The sequence below is a fragment of the Oryzias latipes genome, chromosome 2, assembly GCF_053564925.1.
Source record: "Oryzias latipes strain Hd-rR chromosome 2, Olatipes_Hd-rR_3.1".
NCBI classification, from domain to species: Eukaryota; Metazoa; Chordata; class Actinopteri; order Beloniformes; family Adrianichthyidae; genus Oryzias; species Oryzias latipes.
In genome coordinates this window covers 33,703,081-33,728,006 of record NC_136238.1, presented here as the reverse complement: position 1 = coordinate 33,728,006, position 24,926 = coordinate 33,703,081, and the positions used below count along the sequence as shown (strand labels likewise).

The 24,926-nt window shown below is 40.1% G+C and overlaps 1 protein-coding gene across 2 annotated transcripts in view; it reads left to right on the top strand.

The window, feature by feature from the left end:
- LOC144987317 (uncharacterized) overlaps positions 1-21,511 on the top strand; it is a 406,167-nt gene extending 384,656 nt beyond the window's left edge. The window contains exons 1-3 of one of the 2 annotated variants that reach the window (XM_078936661.1): positions 4,783-5,542; positions 5,934-6,317; positions 19,747-21,511. In XM_078936661.1, the coding sequence (XP_078792787.1) occupies positions 5,371-5,542; positions 5,934-6,317; positions 19,747-20,924 (1,734 nt within the window). In that variant the 5' untranslated portion in view covers positions 4,783-5,370 and the 3' untranslated portion in view covers positions 20,925-21,511. Of the gene's footprint in view, positions 1-4,782; positions 5,543-5,933; positions 6,318-19,746 lie in introns of those variants that run through there. The other variant, XM_078936659.1, reaches the window with a different exon arrangement.
- The last annotated feature ends 3,415 nt before the right edge of the window (positions 21,512-24,926 follow it).

Here is a 24,926-nt window from a genome sequence, read left to right as displayed (position 1 = left end):
GTTGTTGAACATTCTATGTTTTGAAGAGGCAGAATCTTCTAAAAGAAACTAGCAGGAGCCCCAGCGCTGGTCTTTGCTTGGATTTGTTTTAGACTTGTTCAGAGTCAAATGCATGTTTTAAGGGGAGGAGGATTATTTTGTTGTTGCTGTTTTTGTTCCTATTCTTACAATCCACTATATGTCCCGTGTTGAATTCTACTATTAAAATGTGGGAAACAAATGTTTATCAAATCCAAATCAATCCAAAAGCCTGGAGACTGGATGGCCGTGGTCCTCCCTTTGACCTGGACAGTGGTTGCCATGGCGACCTGCACACTCACCAAGCTGGAACTTAGAAGAAGAAAAAGAGACCAAAATGATTGATAAAGCAGGTTTTCCAGGGAAATCCCACAAAGTGCTTTCCAAGCTAGAACTAAGAATATCCAGCATGCATTTGGAAAAACTCATTAGCTTCTTGTGGAAAATGATGAGTCATTGTAAAAGCATTCTCTGAATGCTCAGAAAACTTCCTCTAAGGTTGTGGTTGTTTGGAGAAGTCCTCCTCTTCAAAGAAGTTCTCCTGACCATCTTCAAAGCCACTTTCTGCTTTTTCAAACGCTACTGTTCAACAAAAACTTGGTTTCTGCCACAAAACCAACCTTAGACACTGAAACAGAATGAATCCAATGCAGAAATGTGTTGACACCTTTAATTCAAAGCTTCAATCAGTTTGAATCTCATGAAGAACATTTCAAAAATCCACATTTGGATCAGGCGTCTTCATCAGAGCACAACTCATGTTTCCAGGACTGTGACTCACCAATAGATCCTCATTTCCTTTACACAATCTGTTTCCATCATTTGGATTTTTCATCAAAACTTGAGTTAGAAAAGAATTGTTGCCCCAAAATGTCCAGTTTGAATAGTCTCCAGTTTGTTGTGTTTGGTTGCTAGGTAACAGGGTCTTTAATGTCTATGATGTCATGGTGGCTTTCAGAGTTGAACTCCTGAATATGACGGTAAACATTTGGATTGAACAAAAATGGGATTGAAGCTCATGCTAAATCCTGATCTCAATGCTGAAAAAACCTCCTCCTAGATTCTGGTTGTTTGGAGAAGTCCTCCTCTTCCAAGAATTCCTGAAAAAAGCCCTCATTTCTCCTGACCATCTTCAAAGCCACTTTCTGCTTTAGTTTAGTCCAAACTTGCTTTATGCTGACAACATTTACAGCTTGAATCCATCTGAAGAATCCAAGGAAACAAACCAATCTAAGTCTGCATTCATGCCACTTCAGAACCAACAAAGCATGTTTCCAGGACGCTGACTTACCAATAGAACTTGGGATTTCCTTTGCAGAATCCTTCTCCGTGTGTTTTCCTTTGTTTTTCTCCCCAAAACCTAAAGCAGAGATTTTTGCTGAGCTGCAGAACAAACGTCTGACTGCTTTAACCGCCGTTGATGGTTTGTTGTGTTTCCCTCTATAGCTGCTATGGTCTTGGTATGGTTGCTAGGTAACGCTGTCTTTGATGATGATGACGTCAGAGTGGCCTCTAGAATGGACTTTTTTCTTGTGGAGCTGTAACATTTAGGGCACTAGGACCCAGAAAGAGGTCCAGGCAGTGACGGTGTTCAGTGACGGACTGCGCAGCCGCATTTCCTCCAAACGCCACTATTCATCCAGCGCGTGGAGCGCCAGAGTCCAAACGGGCTTAAGGCGCTTTGATAAAGCGCTCTGAAATCCAGCTATGGTGATGTGATGAAGGCTTCAGTTTCTGTCTCTGCTGCATCGACTGTAGAGCAGAAGTTCATCAAACCTGTCTTCTCTGTTTCCTTAAAATCCCTCCAGTTTTCTTTTTAGAGCTCATGTTTGTACAAATATACACAGATGATGAAGGTTTTTCAAAAGTGACTCAACTCTTTCCACAAAGTCCCAACAAAAACCTGAAATCACCACATTCTGACCTCAATCCAAAGTGACAGAAAAGTCCTGTTCTTCTTCTTTCTACACTCAGTACCTTTTTAATGTAGAGGCAGAAGAACATTTGGAAAATCATTTGATTCAGATTTCTTGGTTAAAATAAAATAAATTACACAGAAAAATTCATCAAATAGGGGAAAGGAACCTGAGGTAAACCTGCAGGATGGAAACATTTCTTTCAGTATCTTAACAGCAGCAGCTTTGATTGGTTTAGATCATAATAGTTTGTCTTAATTAATAGAAAATTCAGTTTTCTTCATCGTCTGAGGATATGGAGCAGCAGCTCTGAGGTGAAACAAGAAGGACAAAGAGAAGTGGTGGAGTACAGAACAACCACAAAGAAATTCATCTAAGAAATAAAAAATAATCCTTGATTTAACCATCAAAGATGTTTGACCTCCATCCTGAAACATTTAGGATCTCCAGCTGCAGAAAAACGTGTCAGATTTCTGTGTCGCTTCCTGAAGCTGAGAAAAAAAACACATTTTGAACTCCAGCTTTACAAATTACAGATTAATGAAGAGAAAAAAACACAAACATGAAATAAAAGAGGCTGATAAATCTACAAAATGACTGAAAAGGATCCCAGTGCATCATGGGATATCCCCCTTTATCAACTGTTGTGGAAGAACCTCAGTCCTGTCAGCCTCTATAAACTCAGTCTGAGTGTGGAGCAAGGTTATAATAATTTCAGATTTTTTATTAGTTTTAGTTTTTATTTCGTTTTGAAGTTTTGTTTTTAAATTTATTTAGTTTTTATTAGTTTTTAGAGGCAGCTTTACTAGTTTTTATTAGTTTTTATTTTTTGAAATTGATTCGTTTTAGTTTAGTTTTTATTAGTTTTAGTGTTAGTTTTAGTTTTTTCTTTTTTTTTTTTGTAAATTAGGATATTTGTCAGGTGCATGATTCAAAATCACCAGAAAAAGTATTGTATAATAAAAACTCAATCAAAGATCCATTTTGAAACACTTATTATTCAGAGGACACAAGGACAACCATCCTTAAATTAAAATACAACAGCCGATAACAGCATTACGTTATCTGCTCTCGCCTCTTTTTCGGGGGAGGGCGGGCGAGAGGCTAGCTTGTAGGTAGTGTTGATTTGTGTTTTTGTGTGCGCTTTTTAAATGTACTTTTCGTAGGGTTTTTCCCTTTGAGGAGCGTTCCACAAATTTTGTCTCCTGCTTCGACTACAAGGCACTTACTTTTGTTTTCGACGCTGTTATATTCAAAAAAGTCCCAAATAGGACTCTCCCGCTTTCTTCCAACTTTTAATGCAGCCATTAAAAGCCATCAGCCATCACGCAGGACACAAACAGCTGCTGACATCTGAGAGGGTCAAGCTGCAGAGTGGCTCCTCAAAGCTCACGTCTCTGTGACAAACATGATGCTGCTTCTGTCTGTGCTCCACCACTAAAAGGACTGTCCAGAGTTGGTCCTGATCCGGTTCTAGTCTTTCTGGCTCCAACTTCTCTTTCCTGTCAGGAACCCTTCATGTTCTCTGCCTTCCTCACATTTCTGTCTTCTCTCTGGGCTTGAAGCCCAAAAGGAGCTGAAAGCTGCTGACTTCAGTCTGATCCCATGTTCTGGATCATCCGTGTTCCTGAAACACGCTGCTGGACCCGTGATCAGAGGAACCCAGGAACCGGAGAACTTCCCAGAACATGCAGACACATGTGGAACTGTTCTGATCATCTGTGTGTGTTGACAGTGAAGGAGAGCTTTGTCCTTCAAGAACTTCCTCTTTGAAAAAACTTTATTGACTCTGACAGAGTTTCAGTTTGAATCCATGTGGTTTTCATTCTTCCATTGAAGTCGTCTCCAGAAACTAAAGATCTGCTGAATCAATGCTCCTCTGAGAACTTTGGAGCTTTTCTCTGCATCTGTTCCACACTTGAATGTGCAGAAGATCAAAGCGCCGGACGCTCTGAGCTTCAGCGTTCCAGTCAGCAGCTGCTGAACCAAAGCCAGCAGCAGGTGAGGATCTGGGCCTCAAAGATGAATGGAAGAAGGGATGGAGTCCCAGTGTTGAAGACATCAGCTGGAGAAGCTCTGAGGCTCTTTCAGGTGGGCGTGGCAGCGCTGCTGCTTTCCAGCAAACCAAGCAAACTGCAGCATCTGTGATCTGAGAGGCTGTTGGTGAAGAAGAGCATCATCAGCATAGAACTGTGGGCCGTTTGGGTTCAGAAGAACAGCTTCATGATGTGGAAAGAATCTGTGTCCTTCAACAGGTCCAGAAGATCCCAAACATGGAAACTGGAAGCAGTTTGGATTCCGGTTTCTTCCTGAACTTTGAGGATCCAAATGCTGAAAATGGAAGCTGACAGAAAATGCAGCAGACTTTACCAGTGTGCTCAGAACACTAGAACATCCACAGAAGAAGAAAACACTGTTCTAGTGGAACATCTACAACTTCTGTCCATCATTCAGAGGAACTGCAGAAAGATGACTCCTCCCACTTTGGGTTTGGTCAAATGTAGAAAAGAAAAAACAACCAAATCAAAACAATTTGGATCAATTCTGGCAGAAAATGTTCAAAACTTTCAACTTTCAGGAAAAACGCTTCAAAGAAATAAATCTATTTTAGAATCTATGAAGAACACTGACTGGAAAACAGCACCAGACTGCTGCAGCTGCAGACCTTCATGTGACTGTGGGAGCTGCAGCAGCTGAGGAGCTCAGCATCTCTGCAGACTCAGACGGAGCTCAGAGCTTCTGAGTTGTGGAAGTTTAGTGGCTGAACTTCTTGTAGGTCCTGCTTGGTTCAGGTTGTTGCTGGTGGTGGAAAGAGCTCCTGCAGACCTCTCTGCTGTTGGAAGGATCTTCTGTCTGCAGACTCTCTGATGCTTCAGCAGGAGGCGCTGCAGTGTGGTCCTCCTCATGAGTCCTGAAGCTGCACCGTCAGCTGCAGAGCTTCAGAGCTGCTTCTTCTCAGACCACTTTCTTTGGCTCTGATGTTTTATTATATTGTTGTTATTATCATTAGTATTATTATTTATTAATCTAAATTTGTTTTCCCCCGCCATCGACATCATAATATGAGCGACAGACAACACTCCAGACCAGCTGGTGGCGCTAAAGCACCATGACGCTGTTAGCCAAACAAAGAAGAAGAACAGCACGAGGCGCTAGCAGCGTTAGCTTGTTAGCAGGCTAGCAGCGTTAGCTTGTGTTGAGAGGTCGGTGGTGTTTTGTTGGGACGTTTGTGAGGTTTTTGGACAGAAATGACGATACGTGGTTCGTGTGGGAACTCTCAGCATTTTCCAAAGTGTCGTAAATGAGTGAAGAAGTGTTGAACGGAAAGACAACGTGGATTGCTGTGATTGTGAGACTAGCAGATGATCGATCGGAGCTGCAGTGAAGAGGACGGCGGTGTCTGTGGGAGTTGGAGCTGAAGATCGGAGCAGGAACCATGTCTTCCCTTCAGTCTCTGAGAGAGTTGATCAGCGAGCGACTAGCTGCTGCTGCTGAAGAAATCTGCAGACTCTGTGAAGGAACCATCGTCCAGTACGAGCAGGAGCTCTGTCGTCAGCGCAGACTGCTGGATGTCATCTGGAAACCACAGCTGCAGCTCCACCACATAGGTATGTTAGCTTCATCAAAGAAACAGAGAAACCCTTTTAGCTTCATGCTCTTCTTTTTGGGGACCCGTCTGTGACTCAGTGGTGGTTCTACACTAACTTACTCCCCGGCGATAAACCAATCATTTTCCTGTTTTACTTTGTGTACAAATTTTGCTATACAAATAAAATAGCCTTGTCTTACTCTCACAAGAACAATTCAACATAAAGTTACTTAAGTAATTGTAACACGTTATTACTCATCTCTGCATATTTATTTATTTCAATGAGTCTCTTCTGGTCCTTTGGACATTTTCTCGAATGATCACAGAGTTTATTGATTGTTTTATTGCTTAAAAAAAATAAAGTCCTGGAAATGTATAAAACGCTCCTTGTTGTGTTTGTGTTCCTGCAGTTCTGCCCCAGCATTGGATGACTGAAGAAGATCTCTGCATCCAGCAGAGGAACTTCAGAGTGGAACAGGAGGAACCAGAACCTCCTCAGATTAAAGAAGAACCAGAGGAACTCTTCAACAGTCAGGATGAAGATCAGCTTGATCTGAAGCAGGAGACTGAAACCTTGATGGAGATTCCTACTTATGAGGAAGATGAGAACAGTGAAGCAGATCTAAACAATCAGCAGAGCTTTAATGTAACTGATAGTCAAGATGAAGAAGGAAACCAACATGAACAATCAACATCAACTACAGATGAAGAGACAGACCCACAGAACAGAGATCAGAGGAAGAGGAGGGACAGAAGTCATGTCCAAAGTGTGGACAGCTCTCACATGTCAGCAGGTCAGTGTGACTCTGATCTTCATCTCCACACTATCGGTATGTTCACTTCAACAACGGTTCTATCTTGAGCTTCAAGCTCTCCAAACATGCAATCCATCAACAGCGTGTCCTGGAAGAGTCTCTTCTGTCCCTTCCAGTTGAAAAGACAGAAGACATTGTTGGTCAGTGCAGCCGACAACATTCTTCAAATCATATGATCTTAGTTAGTCCCTCCAGCTAACGACAAACAGGAAACCTTAACAGATCAAAGAGAAAATTGTTAACAGATAAAAAAGTACAATCTGTTTTGTCGTCTGTGGTTCTAAGTTTGTAGTTCAGTTCTTTTCAGCAGATTTCTCTGTCAAACCCAAAATCCCATCTAAACCTCTTTGATGTCTCCATGTCTCCAATTCCAGACATTCAGACAGATTCTATTTCCAAAACTACATTTCAAGCTAAAACCCACAGACAGGGTCCTGCTCATGGATCTGCAGACAGAAAAGATTCAAACCTGAACACATCAGTGAAAAACTGCTTAGTGTCAGAATTGTTCTCCATCTTTTTCTGGACTGATTCTTCCTCCAGTGCAGCTTCATCTTCATCAAACTGCTCCTCATTGGTGGATGGAAACACAACAGGGAGGTTTTTCTGTGTCCAGTTCAGCTCCATGAATGTTCAGGCTGTTTAATGTCAGTGATTTCAGTTTAGAAAAACTGCATCTCTGCTGAGATTTGCTTCACTTCCATAAGAACCTCAGCAGCATCAGGATCATTTTGTTGATGGTTTGTCTGTGGAATGACATTTCATACTCATAGCTTCAGTGGAGATCAAGAGTCTGGAACCTTTAACACTAAAAGAACCATTTGATCCAGTTTCTTCCAGACCAAAACCCAACAAGAGCCACAAAGTTCCATTTCACTGTTTAACAAAATACTTTTTATTTCTGTCTTTCTGGCTATTAAGACAATCATTTATAAAATGTAGCTTTTAAAAATGTAAAAAAAAAAGAATAATGACAGTGTTATCAGAACTGTCATGAGATTCATTCATTGTGTGATTAATCAATCATTACCTGTTATTAAGTAATTTAATGAATCTATTTTTAATCTAACCTAATAATTGCTGTGAAAAGCCTGATTTTGAGGTGTTTTATTGAAATCTGTGACGTTGTGGTGAAGAAAAAGATCTTAATACTAAAAAAGTGTATTTTTAATGTTTCTTATATCAGACTTACGTTTACACCAACAAGGTGGATTTTTTTTAAATCTTCAACAATGAAGAAAAAAATACAAGAAGCAAACATCAAGTCTAGAGTCTCTAATTTAACACATGAAACCAGTAGGAACACTTTTCTGAGCAATCTAAAGAAATGTTGACCTCACACTTCCTAACACTACAATACATATCAGGGGCGACAACCTGGGACACACAGAGGGAAAGACAGTGGAACACAGGGGCAGGGACAAAAAGAAGCACTTGATCTGTCTGTCTCCTGTTTGTAGTTTTAGATTTGGAAAAAATAATGTTTGAATGATCATTTCTTCTCAAAATGACTTTTTTCCCCTAATAGGGTCATAAGGGGTCCATTCACTCAGTGCTGTTGCTCTGACCCCACCCACCTATATAAATACTGCCACTTCTTTTCAATAAAACGTTAAAGTTTTACACACATTACTTTCCATGTCGGCCTTTAGGAACGGATGATTTAAAAGATCGAAAAAAAAACGATGTTTCCCTCTGTGAAATGTTGTCTATGAAGAACATAGTCTGGGGGGTATTCCAGGAAGCATGTTTAAACTAGCCTGACTTTAAGCCTGAACTCTGGCTGAAATCCGCCTGAACTTGCTTACTCTGGGTATGTCGGTACCAAAAGACTTGGGGCCTCATTTATAAAACTTTGCGTATGATTTGCGTCAGAAGTGGCGTACGGATGAAACATAGGACGTGCGTACACACAGAAATATTCAGATTTATAAAACCGTGGGCACGCACATCCTACGCATCTTTCCCTTAATAAATCACAACCAATTCTAAATGCAGCGCAGCTTTTGCAGCTTCATGACATGTCCATAGTTGCTCATTAATAGTCAGTGAAACGCCCACAAGTTAATATTCATTGATTGCGAAACCATGGCAAACACAGAGAGGAAATCAAAAAACGTAACTTCACTCAATGTGAAGTAGAAGTTATCGTTGGCGAGGTGGAAAAGAGGAGAATAATGTTGTTTGGAGGGCACAGTGTGGGCATTACTAATGCCAAAAAGGCACGTGAGCGGCAAACGGTGGCAGACGCCAAATGCTGTAGCCTCACAACCTCGGACCGTGGCCGAAATAAAAAAGAAGTGAGCGACCTTGGGGAGCATTTCGGGCAGACAACTCAGGCAGGCTTACTTAGGCCACTCACCTAGGGCGGGTCAGTTAATCAACTCACCTGTGCAGCATCCTATTTAAGTCCAGGTGTGTAAGTTGTTCATCCTTCTTTACTGCAGCACTGCGTTCTTTGCCGGTTCTCCATGCTTGCTGTTCCCTTCTTGCTGTCCTTCCCACGTTCGTATCAGCTGTTCGACCCCCCCCAAGAGGGGGGGGGGGGGGTCGTCCATCTCCTCATTTACACAGCAGCACCGCGTTTTTCGCCGGTTCTCTGTGCTCGCTTTTCTTCTTCTCCTTCCGCGTCATGATGTTCTCACCACGTACTTCGTGTGTGGGTCCCCCTTCTCACGGGGGGGCTAACAGCTCTCCCGGCTCTCCCAGCCGCGGTCCTCGCGTATTCCAGCGCGTGTCTGAGGAGAAGCGTCTTGAAGCATTCAGGTTTTCAGTGGCGATCGATCGGGAGATGTGTCCGCCTTATCGAGTGCCGTGGTCGCGGGATGTTTGGTGAGCGGCGTTGCTGCCATCTCTCATGCTTCTGTGCAGTGTTTTCTTCCGGACGCCCCTAAGGACCCTGGGACTTGTAGTTCTTTTTAAAGACACGGTGCGTTTCTTCAGAGCCTGGTCCGGTTTCTGCTGTGTGGGCCATCATTCAGTGCTGACTTTGTCGTGGTGGCTTTGTTTTATTTCTTTTCTGTTGAAGCTGTGTACATTTGCTAGTTTCACCTGCATTTGGATTGGTCAGTGTATAGACTCATCTCTTCTGTGTGAGCGTAAGAAATGAGAGGAGCGTTCCCCTGGCCTTCAGGGAAATAAATTCCTTCCCGTTGTGCATGTGTCTGTTGTGCGTGGCCCTGTTTTGTCTGACTCACTGATGTTTTGTTTTTCTCTGGTTTTAGGGATTTATGGTTGATTTGTGGGGGGTTTTGTGATGGGCTCTTCCCTGAGCCCCATTTTTCTGTTTTGATTCAGTCCTAAGGTGGCCACTCAGACATTTTCAGGTTTGACGTGGTTGTGTGTCGTCTGTCTTCCTCAGTTCCTCCATTTTTATTTATTTATTCATTATTTGTTTCTTGCATCAGCAGCTTTTCCTTGTGATCCTTACGGTTTTTGTTTTGCGCTTAGCCGGCTTTGCCATCCCTGTAATCTTTTCCACCGGACGCTGTACATGGCTGGGGGAGGCTGATTCTGCTGATGCTCCCTCTGTTCTGCCTCTCCATTCCTTCCGGCGGCGTCTTCTGGCTTAGGTGGGTTTTGAAGTGTTATGTGTCAGTTTTCCTTCGGCTGTCGTATCTGTCATGTTTAACTTCAATTCTCAGATGCCCTGTGCTGGACTTAGTGTAATTCTATTGGGCCCCCTTTGTTTTGCAGTTTTCTCTTTTTAAATGTTTCTCTGTTCTGTTTTCCTCGTCACCGGTCTTTTGCAGCTCCGTGGTCGCAACTCGTTTTTTGGATCTCGGTTTCCGATTTATTTAGTTTGATAAATATGTGTAATGTGTAAATCTGTGTAATTATTTATTGTTTTGACTACAATAATTGAAATAAATCAACTTTAAGGAAGGCATATGGTTCTCTGCCCGTCTGAATTTATTTCTGCACGGATCTCTGGTTTATGATGCATACTTCTCTGCCTCTATGTAGTCTCTCGCGTTTGTGCGGCGCGTAATCTATCCCATCTTTGGAGGTACGATATGAATCGGTCGCTGTTGGGCCACCTGTATTTTGCTGTGTGCGTCCTCCCCCTCTGCCGTCTGTTCATTTTGTTTTCTCGTTCTGGGTTGTTCCTTCCCGGGCCCCTGTGTTCCCTTGTTCTGGATTTTTCTGTGTTGCTTTTCTGGGCTCTAATTCTCTGTGCTTAGCATGGTTTTGTTATTGCGATGTTTTGTTTCAGGTCTTCAGTCTCCCTCAACTTGTTTTGTGGCTCCACCCTCCTTTTGGGGGAGAGAAAAAATGTATGTAGACTTGTTTATGAATGTCCGGCCGCCAGAAAATGTTTGGTCGTTAATCCAAACGTTCAGCTCTAATGGTACATCAACGGCTCATGTGGTTCTGAGAGAATTCATCCGTGGAGATTATTACTATTTGCCTATTAACTATTTGCCAGGTGGGAGCCTCAATATTAGGACGTTCTTGAGCTGTGTTACGATATGCGTGTAGCCCGAAATTTGAGGTTACTTAGGCTCGTATCTTATGAGCCGGATGGAAGCATCAAAAAGTTATAGCGTTAGCTCGTTCATAGTTCTCAAATGGAAGCTTTAAATTATGGATATCACTTAAGCTTTATTATTATTATTCCAGTGGAAGCTTCAGACTTGTATGTTAAGTTGTGCCGTCTACTTGCCGCTATAAGGAGTGGCCCAACGGTCTATGGTGCCGGGCCACATATAACAGATCCACCAGATAGTGTGTTCCCTTCTTGGCGTCGAACTCGAACGGGAGCGGCCCAATGGTCAATGGTGCCGGGTCACACATAGCAGACTCAATAAATAGTATGTTCCCTTCGTGGCGCTGTACTCGAATGGGAGCGGCCCAACGGTCAAAGGTGCCGGGTCACACATAGCAGTCATACTTGTAAGTCTGAATATGGAATGCATCTGAAACACACTTCATCTGATTACATACTGATATACATTTAATTTCTTCCAACCTTGATTAAATTGGTGTTGGGGGTAGTTTATTACCCAAAAGTTTATGGAAATTTGTCTCTTGGAATTGCACGGAGTTTTATGCCAAACTAAAGGAAAGTGAAATGCAAAGTTAAAGGAAAGTGAAATGCTAACTTGGAGGAAAGTGAAATGTAAAGTTAAGGAATGTGAAATGCCTACTTGGAGGAATGTGAAATGCTTACTTGGAGGAATATGAAATGCTTACTTGGAGGAATGCAAAATGCTTACTTGGAGGAATGCAAAATGCTTACTCAGAGGAAAGTGAATGCTAACGAAAGGAAAGTGAATGTCAAAGAATGTGAAAGCAACAAACTATGTGAAAGCAAACTAAAGATGTGAAAATAAATATTATTACTACTGCATGAGTTGTCTGACTGAAATGGTCGGACATCAAAGTCGAGGCATGAAAAACGGCTAGCGCTCCGACACACCGGAGCGCCAGATGCATGCACCGGGTGACACGCGTGGTTCCTCCAAGTGCTCGTCTGTATTGCCGGGCCCAAAAGCCCACAGAGGTCCAACAGGACGGCTCGAGGAAGTCTGAACCAGCTCATAAAGCCCCTCTTCCTCGTTTGCCAGCAAGTCTTCTTGCTGTCTAAAGATGCGTTCACTCCGAATTATTCCATTTGCCACATCTTCTAAGAGCGCAAGATCAGCCATTGTGCGTCATTACGCATTGTGATGGGGCATTTTATTTCCCTCCATTTAATTACATCTGACAAGCTACAGATGTCGGTAATAATCGACGTGGAAATGGGAAATTGATCAATGTAATTTCTTGTTGCTTTCTGAATGGTTGAGACATACGCCATACATTGTTTTATCAAGAATAAAACAAACTAAAGGCATATGCATGACTTCCATAATTCCATAGCTAATGAAGAAATATTTTACTATGAAAACGACTTTCCCCAGTGGACAATTGGTACGTCTGTCCGTCCGTCCGCACGCCCGCACCTATCTGCTCCGTCAGACCGACATACTGACGAGCGGGTGTTCGTGTAGGCTGTTAATTGTAAGACTTGCTTTGTGAAGTCTTCATGTTATTTATGAGAGGCAGGATTGTCATTTTCACTTTCACGTGTTTCTTCCATCTGCCGACGGTGTCGCCATTTCTCATTTCACCCGTTTTTGTGCGTACGCCGGGGTCAGAGCTTGCGTGAAGGACCACACATTTTCCCGTCAAGTTTGCTTTTTATAAATCTCAACTATTGCGTAGAGAGTGGCGTACGTCTTCTTTTGTGCGTACGCAACGTTTATAAATGAGGCCCCTGATATGAGTTAGCGTAATTACGCTGGACTTGGCAACCCTGGGTTAATGCACGTGCACAGCAGGTACATAAAGACATTCTCAATGTATTCAGTGGAAACGAAAAACTTTTTTTTAACCCATGTGATAACTAAATTAAAGTAACTTGTTACTGTGTAATTCATTACCCCCAACACTGTTTATAGTTAGTAGTCAAATCACGAGGAGCTGTCCAAAAGTCTTTGCTAAAAAGCATGACTATATCATCACTGGACAATAGAGAACCCCCCCCCCCCCGTTTCAAATAGGAAGTGGCTGCTGTCGCCAAACTCCAATAGACCTCTATAGAAAAATAGGCAGCTGTTACTCAGTCATTCTAAATAGATGGTATTTACATTCGTGGTGTGAAACATTTCTCTTAATAAGTTCAAGTTATAAACTGACCAATCAGATGCCTCAGTAAAAGGTGTGGTGCCCACTGGCCCCACCTCGAATGTTTGATTGACAGCTTCTTCCGAGCAGCTTTCAGTGATGGGGGGGCGTGGACTCTGAACTAGCTTAACGTGGTTGCATTTGTTGTTGCCCTATAAACGTGACTCAGACCACCTTACTAATCACTGTTGCCTGGCTCTAAATGGCGATTAGATTTGTTGTTATTGACAACAAAGATTAAATCAGAACATTACGTTGTTGGATTCAGTATCTTTTAGAGCTATTAAGCATTTTGGACCAATCATGATCCATATTTTTTAAAAAAGGAATTGATTGACATACAGTAATCTTTGTTGAAGTAGGACAACAGGGTCATGATTAGTCAGCAATAGGAGTGTCACGATTCTCCAAATCCTCGATTCGATTGCATTTTCGATTCTAAGGTCACAGTTCGATTTGATTCTCAATGTTTAAAATTTAGTTTTTTCAAAGCATATCTATGCTGTCGTTTTTTAAACTAGGCTTTTTGAGTGGCTGTTAGAGGTTTACTCGCAGCACTTCTTTTTTTTTTAAACTTTATTAACAAATAGACTCGCAGCACTTTTTCCGCTTGGCAAGTAACCAGACGCAACATGGGGGTGTGGCAGCATCGATGATTCCATTTTTTCATTCAAAGTTCGAGACTGTGACTTAATTTCGATCGATTTCAATTTAAAGTCGAAATCGTGACACCCTTAGTCAGTACAGGGGAAAATAGCTTCAGTATCTTCAGAGCTATTGAACATCTTTATTATGATTAATATCTCTATTAAAATATGATCAAATATATATGATAAAATTAAGAATGACATTCTCACAAAATATTCATTGTAGCATGAATATGCTGATGAGTCTTTATTATCAGCTCATATAAATGTAGAAATTCATTCATTTTCGAGAGATGATTGATTTTTACAGAATGGTCTTTCCTCGGATATTGCACTTTATTAACAACGGCCTCTTGGCAGCCGTCTCGCTGCCGTGTCTCCATTTACACCTCAAGAGATCACTTCTCATTAAAAGTCAGGGGAAAAAAACATTTTATTCTTTTGAAATGTATTTGTATTTCACTCAGTTGTAGTGTGCTGTGATTCACAGCAGCAGATTCAAGCAGTTGAAATCACTGATTTGAGGTTGTAACTCTAATGAACACATGCAAATGCTAATTTGTCAGTTGTGATTTTATTTGTCAAACTTTACAGCTGAAGATTTTCACACACAGATGCAGACTTTTGGTTTGTCACATTCTATTTTACAAGTTCTCACATTAAATCTTCAAGCTTGTCCATTTTGACACATTTTTACTGTCTGTGCGGCCAGCTTCACCTCCAGGCTAACACGCACACATAAACACACCCACCAACACCACTAGGGCTGTGACGATAACCGCATTACCGCATCACCACGGTGATGACCTCATCACCGCATCAGAGCACTTTTTGTTTTACGTTTTGCATATGGTGCGTGATTGGAATTATAATTAAGACATTAAACGCATTCATCTTTGCTGATAATTTACTTTTTCTGCTAGTCCTGTGTTCAGACTTTCCTTCTTTCACTGTTCTCTCCTTCTCTCCCAACGCACCTGTCTCTAGCCGCGTTTACATGGGCAAAGGTGATCGGAAAGAACGCCTGATTGGAAAGAAAATGCGTCATGTAAACTCGCCATTCGGAATACTCTGCCCCGGTCAGAGTCGGATCAGAATTTCTTTCCGATCGAGATAGGTGGGTTATACCGATCGTTTATCCGATTGTGGAGCATGTAAACGGTCATTCCGATCGTGTGTCACTACTGCTCTGGGTTACGTCATGCATAGAGGGTTTTTCGCTGAGAGAAAGCTTTTGAGCGCATACGGGACCGACCAGCTGCTTTGAGGAGGCCCCGTGAAACCGCGACAACCCGCCCTCAGTGGTTCATCACCGCGATGATCAAAAATCTGACACCGTCACAGCTCTAAACACTACCACAGACAAGTTTCTGACCCCAAATGATAGGGCCCCAGACCTCGGTCCTGGAGGTGATTTCTAAATAAAATAAATACAATAACAGACATGTGAATGTAACTTTTTTAGCAGCATATTCATAATATTACACAGCTGGTGTTGTGCTGAAATAAGCCTCAGAGACTGTGTCAAACATTTACTATACATGCCTGGATCTTTACTGTCAATAATGGCAAGAACCTAAAACATTGTATTTGACCATCCTCTCCAGGCTGTCCTGGACAAACAGCGGAGCTCCTTCTCTAAGAGGCTCAGACAGCTCAGCTCCAAAACTGCCCTGTACCAGAAATCCTTCCTACCCAACACAATAACCCTGTACAGTAACTCACAATGCAACAGATAACCCTTGCACATTTTTTTTTCTTCTTCTCTATTTTGCACATTTCTTTTGCATGTTTCTTTTGCACATTTCTTTACCTGCACTGTTTTGTAAATGGCTTTTTAAATGATACCACATTTTCCTTGTTCTTGTTTTTTTTTTTTTTTTACATTATTCTTAGTCTTTCTTCTACCGAAGAGGATTAGGGCCATGGACAAAGAAAAAAAAAGCACATAGAAAATTCTGACTTTAATCTCAGAATTCTGACTTTATACTCAGAATTCTGACTTGAATCTCAGAATTCTGACTTTAATCTCAGAATTCTGACTTTAATCTCAGAACCACGGAGGCCTGTGAGCTACTTCCTTCAGTTAGCTTTAGCAGCACTGTGGAGTCATACATGCTAAGTGGAACTAACGAAAATGTCCTCTTTAAGTTTCTCGTTGCGTGCTGAAGTTTACCAGGATGCCACTGTGTTAACAGAAGGTGAGTTAAAAGAGATTTGTTTTTAATTTTTTAATGAACTAGACAATGCTAGCATTTTGTAACTGTAACGTCTTTTAAAACTACGTATGCTTTTATCGACATCTGTGACAAACAGTCTCACGGACGGAGTTTAAAGTTGTGCATTTCTGCACACTGCAGTTGTTTCAACTACCTGATGATCTCATTTCTGGAGATTTAAAGACGTTTTACACGGATACATTTTTATCCGACAGATTGTTGTGTTTTTTAAGAATGGGTGACTGTAAATGGCCACTGATCTTTATTTTGACTCTATTACAATATTTAGCTTTCATGCGTCCTGTCACGTCATTTTATATCTTTTTTATCGTCTTATTGGCCGACATGCAGAAAGATGGAACTACACAGACTTAAGAAGATGGTTATTTTCTTATATTTTTACTGTGACATCAAGAAAAACCCATACTTTTTTAAAAATTATTATTAATAATTAATTTTTCTTTTGTGCAGATTGACCGTGATGTCATCGCTTTGGAGGATGATGCAGCCCCTTTTGGGATTTGAACCAGAGCCCTCTTGCTATGAGGCACGCCTGGTGACCAGTACGTCATTGTGCAGCTGTGAGAAGTTTATTTTGAAAATAAGACCATTCTAAGTTGGAAGCAGTTATTAGAAACAACATTAATTTGAGTTTATTGTGTCAATCATGGTCAATTGAAACATACTTCCTTCAACACAGGAACAGCACATATATAAAGAAACAAAAATAAGTCGCAATCTGAGTATACATCCTTGTAATTTACTTTTCACAATACAAATTAAACAGCTAATGCTTGAAATGGGAAGGGAAGAAGCAAATTTATTTAATCCCTAATATGCATAACTTAAAAATGATAAATGGTTGCTATGTTATAAATTATAAATGTATGAATAAAGGTCATTCTTCTGAAATGTTTTTGTATGAATTTATTGGAACCATAACACCTTTTTTTACCACATGGGTGAGTTAAACAGATGTTGCTAACATTATTTACAAGGTCAGAACTAACACATGTAATGCAAGTGACTGAATATTGCAAAAGGAAACAAATAAATCATATAATGGAAATTTAGTTGATTTAATACTTTTGATCTTAAGTTACCATTAATTGATGCATCTGTTTTGGAAATACTGAAAATTAAAAGTAAATAATAAAATAATGAGAAAAAATGTGTTTAGTTATACATATTTCTTTAAATTTCACAGAAGAAATAAGAGGCCAGGATAGGCTCCAGCAGCCCCGTGATCCCAAAAGGTACAAAATGGGTTCAGAGGATGAATCAGAAATAAGTTCAAATTAAAAGGAAAAGGTATGTCAGTTATCTGCAGGTATTCTCAGGTATGTACTATCGCACATATAAATAAGAAAAAAACGACAAAAGTTAAATTACTTTGTTACCATAGCTCCATTAAAAACGACAGATAAATAAATAAATGTGTTTAAAAATAACAAAAACAAGTGTCCAGTGTCTAATGTAGAGTCTAGCATCGGATGGAAAGAAATCAGCAAAAGGACTTCTTTTCTGCTTTGACGTGTTGCAGACTCCACTGGAAGGGATGTGAAGTGTCATTTCTGGATCCTCCAAAGCAATGACATCACTGTCAATCTGCACAAAAGAAAAGTACATTAGTTATAAAAAAGAAATTAGTTTTATTTGATGTCGCAGGGAACATATAGGAAAAAAACAAGTCCAGTAGTATTTTCAGAAGCGTAAAAAAGAAAAAATGATAAATGGAGCTTCTTTCTTTCTTGCTGTGTGCAAACATTTGACATAAATGTACTTGTTGGCCATTTATATGCCCACTAAAACTGGACAAATGTGGTTAATCAGGTGAATCCGAACGGACTATGAAAATGCAGCTGAGAGAAAATAGTAGACTAGAAGAGTCAATCATCCGATTCTGCAGAACTACGTACATAATGACGTAATGTTCAAGCTTCCCGGTGCTTAAAAACCCCCCGCCCAATAAAAATAAAATTAAAAAAACCCGCCCTTTAAAAAAAACAATAAACTGTACCCAGTAAAGTTTGCAGCGGTGCCGATAGCTTAATGTGGGTGCTAAATAGTAAACACATTGCTTCGGTTCAACGAAGAAGAAACGGTGGTTGCCGTGGATACGCAACGCTACTCTGAGGTGTCACGTGACTTTCCCCACCTGAACTTTATTTAAACTCGCACAGATACAGAATAACAAAAACTATAGTATTGTATTAAATGTTATGAAAGGTTATGATTCTGTGACGGGGACCGTCTTTTGCAGAGTGTTTGTTTAACAATGAGATAATAAAAAGAGAGAACGTGTCTGTCACGTGAAGAGAAGGCTGAAAACAGAACGTTAAAGTTATTGTGTTGGACGTATAAACTACAGATCGGTGGGTATGCTGCATAGTAAAACACGACAATCTGTTAGACATGCGCAGAGAGTATTTTCTGAAGGCTATAAAAAAACGAAATTATAAGGCAGTTGTTGATATAAACGGGCACGACAATGGGGATGCTAACATACAAAGCATTTTTTGCACCAGCTCTGCAAAGCCCTGTATGACTGATGCAAAATGCTAGCATAGCCTGCTGCCCGTTCATTTACAAGATTCAGTTTAAAAAAAAATCTTTTTACTTACCCTATGTTCTTCCATTAGCGAAATGACCTCCTCTGGTAAACCTTAAGCGTGCAAAAAGACACTTACAGACGTCAATTTTGTTGGTTTCACTCCTGCAGCTCCTTGGACTCTGCAGTGCTGAAGAATGTGGCTCACATGCGACTGTAGAGTACAATTCTGACTTTAAAGTCAGAATTCTGAGATTAAAGTCAGAATTCTGAGAATAAAGTCAGAATTCTGAGAATAAAGTCAGAATTCTGAGATTAAAGTCAGAATTCTGAGAATAAATTCAGAATTCTGAGATTAAAGTCAGAATTCTGAGAATAAAGTCAGAATTCTGAGAATAAAGTCAGAATTCTGAGAATAAAGTCAGAATTCTGAGATTAAAGTCAGAATTCTGAGATTAAAGTCAGAATTCTGAGAATAAATTCAGAATTCTGAGATTAAAGTTAGAATTCTGAGATTAAAGTCAGAATTCTGAGAATAAATTCAGAATTATCAGAATAAATTCAGAATTCTGAGATTAAAGTCAGAATTTTCTATGACCTTTTTTTTAATTTCTCCATGGCCCTAATCCTCTTCCGTATACTTCCCCTATCAGTTGCTATGGTAACGAACAAATTTCCCACGTGTGGGATCAATAAAGTATTTCTATTTCTGATTCTGATTTTCAAACTGTTTTCCTATTTTTAATTTCATATAAAAACTAATTGCCTGGAGACAGAATCAGGTTAAAAGTACATTTTCTGTCAATCCCACTGTCCCCTTTCTAGTAAATCTGTCCTATTTATCTCAGCATGATTTAATTTGAGTATACAGTTATATAACATTAAAGACCTGTTTGTACCATTTATGAATTACTTATCTGGAATTTCATTTCCTTAAAAAAACAAAGAAAATCACTATTTAATCAAGCAAAGGTGATTTAAGTGACTTTTTTGTTTTGTTTTATTTTCTGTCTTTTTAAACTATGCATCTCAACATTTCTGTAATGTGTAAATTCTTTATTGCTTTGACTACGATGCTTGAAATAAATCAATAAATCAAAAATCAATTAATCAAAAATATTTTTTTCTATCTTTAGCTGGTTCAGACTACAAGTTATTGACTGAAACAGCTCTCCTTATAGGGGGGAAGTGTAGAGGACAGTTTTATAAAAGTTTTTCCTTGTGCATATTCTGAATGATTTTATTAAAATTGTATTGGTACTTAATAATGCATAAAGTCACCATAACATATAAAAGGGCCTCTACTTGTGTTTCTGCAGCCCTCCCCCAGTGTTTGGTGACTGAAAAGGAAGATATCTGTATCCAGCAGAGGAACTTTAGAGTGGAACAGGAAGAACCAGAACGTCCACAGACCAAAGAGGAGCAGGAAAAACAAGAACCTCCTCAGATGAAAGAGGAACCAGGGGAACTCTGCATCAGTCAGGATGAAGAGCAGCTTGATCTGAAGCAGGGGACTGATACCTTGATGGAGATTCCTACTTATGAGGAAGATGAGAACAGTGAAGCAGATCTAAACAATCAGCAGAGCTTTAATGTAACTGATAGTCAAGATGAAGAAGGAAACCAACATGAAGAATCAACATCAACTACAGATGAAGAGACAGACTCACAGAACAGAGATCAGAGGAAGAGAAGAGACAGAAGTCATGTCCAAAGTGTGGACGGCTCTCACTGGTCAGCAGGTCAGTGTGACTCTGATGTTAGAAAAAATCCCAAGAAGACACATCTTGGTAAGAAATACAAACAATTTCCAAAAGAAGAGAGACTTTCGTCTATCAGGTCTGGTAAAAACTCAAGAATAATTACTAACCCATCTGTCTACATGGAAACTGGGTCTGATGAAAGATGTTATATCTGTAAAGAATGTGGTAAAACCTTTTGTAACATATCTCTGTTCAGAATTCACACAAGAATCCATGCAGAAGATAAGCGATTTTCTTGTAAAGACTGTGAGAAAAGATTTAGTCACAGATCTCAACTCAAAATACACATGAGAATTCACACAGGAGAGAAGCCTTTTTCTTGTAAAGAATGTAAAAAAAGTTTTTGTGATGTATCTAATCTCAAAAGACACATGAGAACTCACACAGGAGAAAAGCCTTTTTCTTGTCAAGAATGTGATAAAGGTTTTGGTCACAAATCTAGTCTCAAAACACACATGAGAACTCACACAGGAGAGAAGCCTTTTTCTTGTAAAGAATGTAAAAAAAGTTTTTGTGATGTATCTAATCTCAAAAGACACATGAGAACTCACACAGGAGAAAAGCCTTTTTCTTGTCAAGAATGTGATAAAGGTTTTAGTCACAAATCTCATCTCTACACACACATGAGAACTCACACAGGAGAAAAGCCATTTTCTTGTAAAGAATGTAAAAAAAGTTTTATTCAAATATCTCATCTCAACAAACACATGAGAACTTGTAAGACTTTTTCTTGACAATGTAAGGATTTAGCGTAAAATCTAAATTCTAAACTTTTCTGATAACAGGGCGACCTCTGTAGCACAGTCAAAGACTTTGTTTTACAGGGGAAAAGTTCTATATCTCAGAAAAATTAATTATTTCAAAATAAGTTTTTAATGCCTAAAACTTCTGGGGAAAAACCCCAATGTTCTAATGAACTCCATAGTAACCTGAGCTTTCCTTTCATGTACATAGAGCCACAGGCTGATGGCCTCCATACCATATTGATGAAGTAACTAAATTAGAGGGAGGCACAAGTGAATATTGAATGTGTAGAAATGATTTTTTTCTAAAAAAAAACCAGCAACTTTGTTTTGATTCATGATTTGTTACAGAAGGTCCTTTGTCCCAGCAGCGGTTAGACTATAGAATGACACAGTTTAGGACTACTAAAACTGCTGCTTGTTTTACTTATTTATTTATGAAGTGTACTTTTACTTAAACTTTTATTACTATTTTAATTTTTACTCTCTGTTTGTTTTTCTAACTGCTATATTTCTTGTTTGGCTGCTGTAACAACTGAATTTCCCTCCGGGGATCAATAAAGTCTTGTCTTGTCTTATTCTGACTTTCTTGGACAGCTTTTTTAGGTTTTCATCTTCTCTAAGCCACAAATATTTACAGTAAAAAAGTAAAGGATCAATACCTTTCAATCTATGTGTAATGAAACTAGACAAGGAGTTTCACTTTTATTCACCGTCAGCAGCTCAGACTGGGACCTCAATTTTGGCTTTATTAAGTTGAAGACAATTATTATTCATTCTACTCTAGAGTGAATCCAGACACCTGCGTAAAATCTGTATTTTAAAAACATCCTGCGGTTTAAAAGTCTGTCAAGGAAGACATAATGGTCAACAGTGTCAAAGGCTGGAGTCAAGTCCAGTAGCAGTAGCACAGAGCATTTTCCTGCTTCGCTCTGCATCAGGATGTCATTAGTGACTCTGAGAAGGGCTGTTTCAGTGGAGAGAGCTCTGAAAACCTGACTGAAACTGCTCAAAAATGCCATATGACTGTTGAGAGCAGTTGTAATCTGGGTAACAACAACCTTGTGAGGAAACTGATTTTCTAAACAGGACTGTAAAATAATAAAAGGTTAGGTTCGTACCCTTCAGTTTCCTGCACACAGAAACGAATGAATAATGACTCAGAGACAGTTACTTATCTTTTGTGGACGTTTTACTTCGTACAAACACGAAAGGGGCAGACAGATGAACATGGTGCATCCAAAGTCTGAACAACGGAGGCAGGGAGATGGGCTTGGTATAAGAACCCTGCATTTGCATATTCAGAAGATCATACACTGGACATTGGTGTGAAAATTCACGCCCACAGGTTGTTACTGGAGAGGTGCTCCAAGGTCAAGATGTTTCAAGTCTCAGATCTCTTTGAAGCTCTCACGGACATTTACCAGAGCACAAACACCAGCACAGACTAAAAGGGAAAAAGGAGGATGAATGTTATGGGAAAATAGTTTTATGTTGTGCTGTCCTCAAATGTAATATAATTTTGAGATGATAATACATGCTTAATGAATTAAGTTAAGTGGACATGGATGGGAGATTAGAAATAGGTCTAAAACTGCTCAAGACGGAGAAGTCAAGCCCAGGCTTTTTAAGGAGAGGAAGGACGACAGCATTCTTAAAGTCCTCAGGGACTTGACCTGACAGCAAGGACGAGTTAATTATTGACAGGACACAGGGACAGATGGACTGGAAGACATCTTTGAGCAGAGATGTTGGCAGCACGTCGACAGAACAAGAGGATGACTTCATTGTACCAACTACTCTGACTAGCTCAGGGAGAGAAACAGGTGAGAAGGTGTTTAAAATTACAGGCCGAGGTGGACTAGAACAGAACAGAACTGGAATAGAACTGGAACAGAACCAAGACCAGCTGTGTGACACAGAGTTTCTCACAGATCTGACTTTGTTAATAAAAATAATAAAAAACCTATCACAGTAATCATTTGAATGGATGGGGACGGCTGGTGGACTGGGCATCACAACATCACTAATGGTGTTGAATAGAAACACTTTAGGATTACCTCTGCTTTTAGAAATGAGATTAGTGAAGTAAGCAGCTCTCGCATCTCTAACCGCATTGTTAAAAGAAACTAAAAGATCCTTCAGATGAAGTAGATGAACATGTAAATGAGTTCTTTTCCATAAACGTTTGATTTTCTGTAAGATCGTTTCAGACGCTGAATGCTGTCATTTCACTAAGGGAAACCTTAGTGACAGGGACCAGTCTAGTTTTAATGGGACAGACTCCATCTAAAATAGAAAGACAGTAACTATTAAAAGTGCATAAGAACGAATTAACATCTGTGCACGGAGAGATGAGTAGATTAAAAGTGTTAGAAAAGGTCTCAGCCGAGGAGAAGTTAAACATGCGAGAGCTAACTTCTCTATGTGCAGGAAAGAGTGACACAGAGAAAGAAAAGTAAAAAAAAAAAAACAATGATGGTCACAAATGAAAATGTCCTCAGAAAAAATAGAGTCAGAATGCACACCTAATGTAAAAACAAGGTTGAGTGTTCCACCTTTAACATGTGTGGACCCAGACACATGCTGAATAGAATTAATATAGTCCATGAGACTGAAACCTCTGGCAAAGAGGTCAGAGTCATCATTAATGTGTATGTTAAAATCACCAACCATGATCAGGTTAGACAGCTTCATAGTGGAAGATAAAAGTCACACAAACACACACCATAAATAACAATAAAGTAATAGTTCATAAAATAGAAGTTCATATCAGACAGATTTGTTAAACAGCCGTACCGAACCAAAACGTATGGAACTGAGCCCTATGAGACACTGAATGGAACCGAATTGAGATTTTAGTGAATCGTTACACCCCTAGACATAAATCTGATGGAGAAATCAATAGAATCTGCAGTTCTGATCAGTTTCTATTGAAAAAGGCTGCATAAATATGACAGACAGCTTTCAGGTTCAGATGCAGTTCTGAAAAACAGCAGAAACATGATCTGATGGAGGCTCTCATTTATCCTGATTATTCTTCCAAACAGACCAATCAAGTTGGCCCAAAGGCACATTGGCAGAGCAACATGTTGTCTATGAAGAACCTACTCAGCTGTGCTACAAATAACAACAAACATCCAAACCACAACGGTAAACAATCAAGACCAACACAACTGTCAACATCCAGAATCCAGCAAATATCCCAAACAGAACATTATTACCCACAATGCACCTGCACAGGTCCTGCAGCAGACAGGGTCTTTCCAATAACTTTATTAGTCTCATCTTTTTAAAACTGGAAAGATTTTTCTTCAACATTTAAAACATAAAACAGAAAATGAAAATATTTGACAATCCAGTTGATGAGAAGCTGCAGAAAGACTGAAATCCATCAGATTGTAAAAAGGTAGAGGTGGTCCTTTGATGATGATGATGTGATGAAGATCAGACGCTGATGTCACTGATGTTCTGGCTGTTGATGGGCTGGATGTGGGTCCTGGTGGTGCTGAAGAATGAAAGATCCTTCTACCTGCAGTCATTCCTGAAGGAAGCTGATTGCAGCTGTTCTCTCCTGACAGATGGAATGATGGGAAATGAAGTGCATGTTGAAGTGTGGTCCAAGCAGAACAGAAAGGTCTCACCTCAAAGTCAGGACTTGGATCAGCTGCTGTTCTCTGGGAGCGTGCACGTGCTGCTGCATGTGCTTCTGTCATGGCGTTCTGGATGAGCTGCTGAGGTCTGTTTGCATCAAGACTCTCAGCTGCTTTAGTCAAACTGCTGAGCGATGGAACAATGGAGCCGTTTCTGAAGGAAGAGGATCAAACATGATGCTCTGCATCCGTTTGCTTCAGGAAGTGGAGGTTTTTTAGAGTCTCCAGACTGTTTCTGAACGGCCAAAGAAAAGCAGCTGATGTGGTTCTGTCTCCTACCAGCAGGGAGCGCTCTCAGCCGGACAGAACAGATCCTCAATGCTGCTCTGAGAAGGACTCT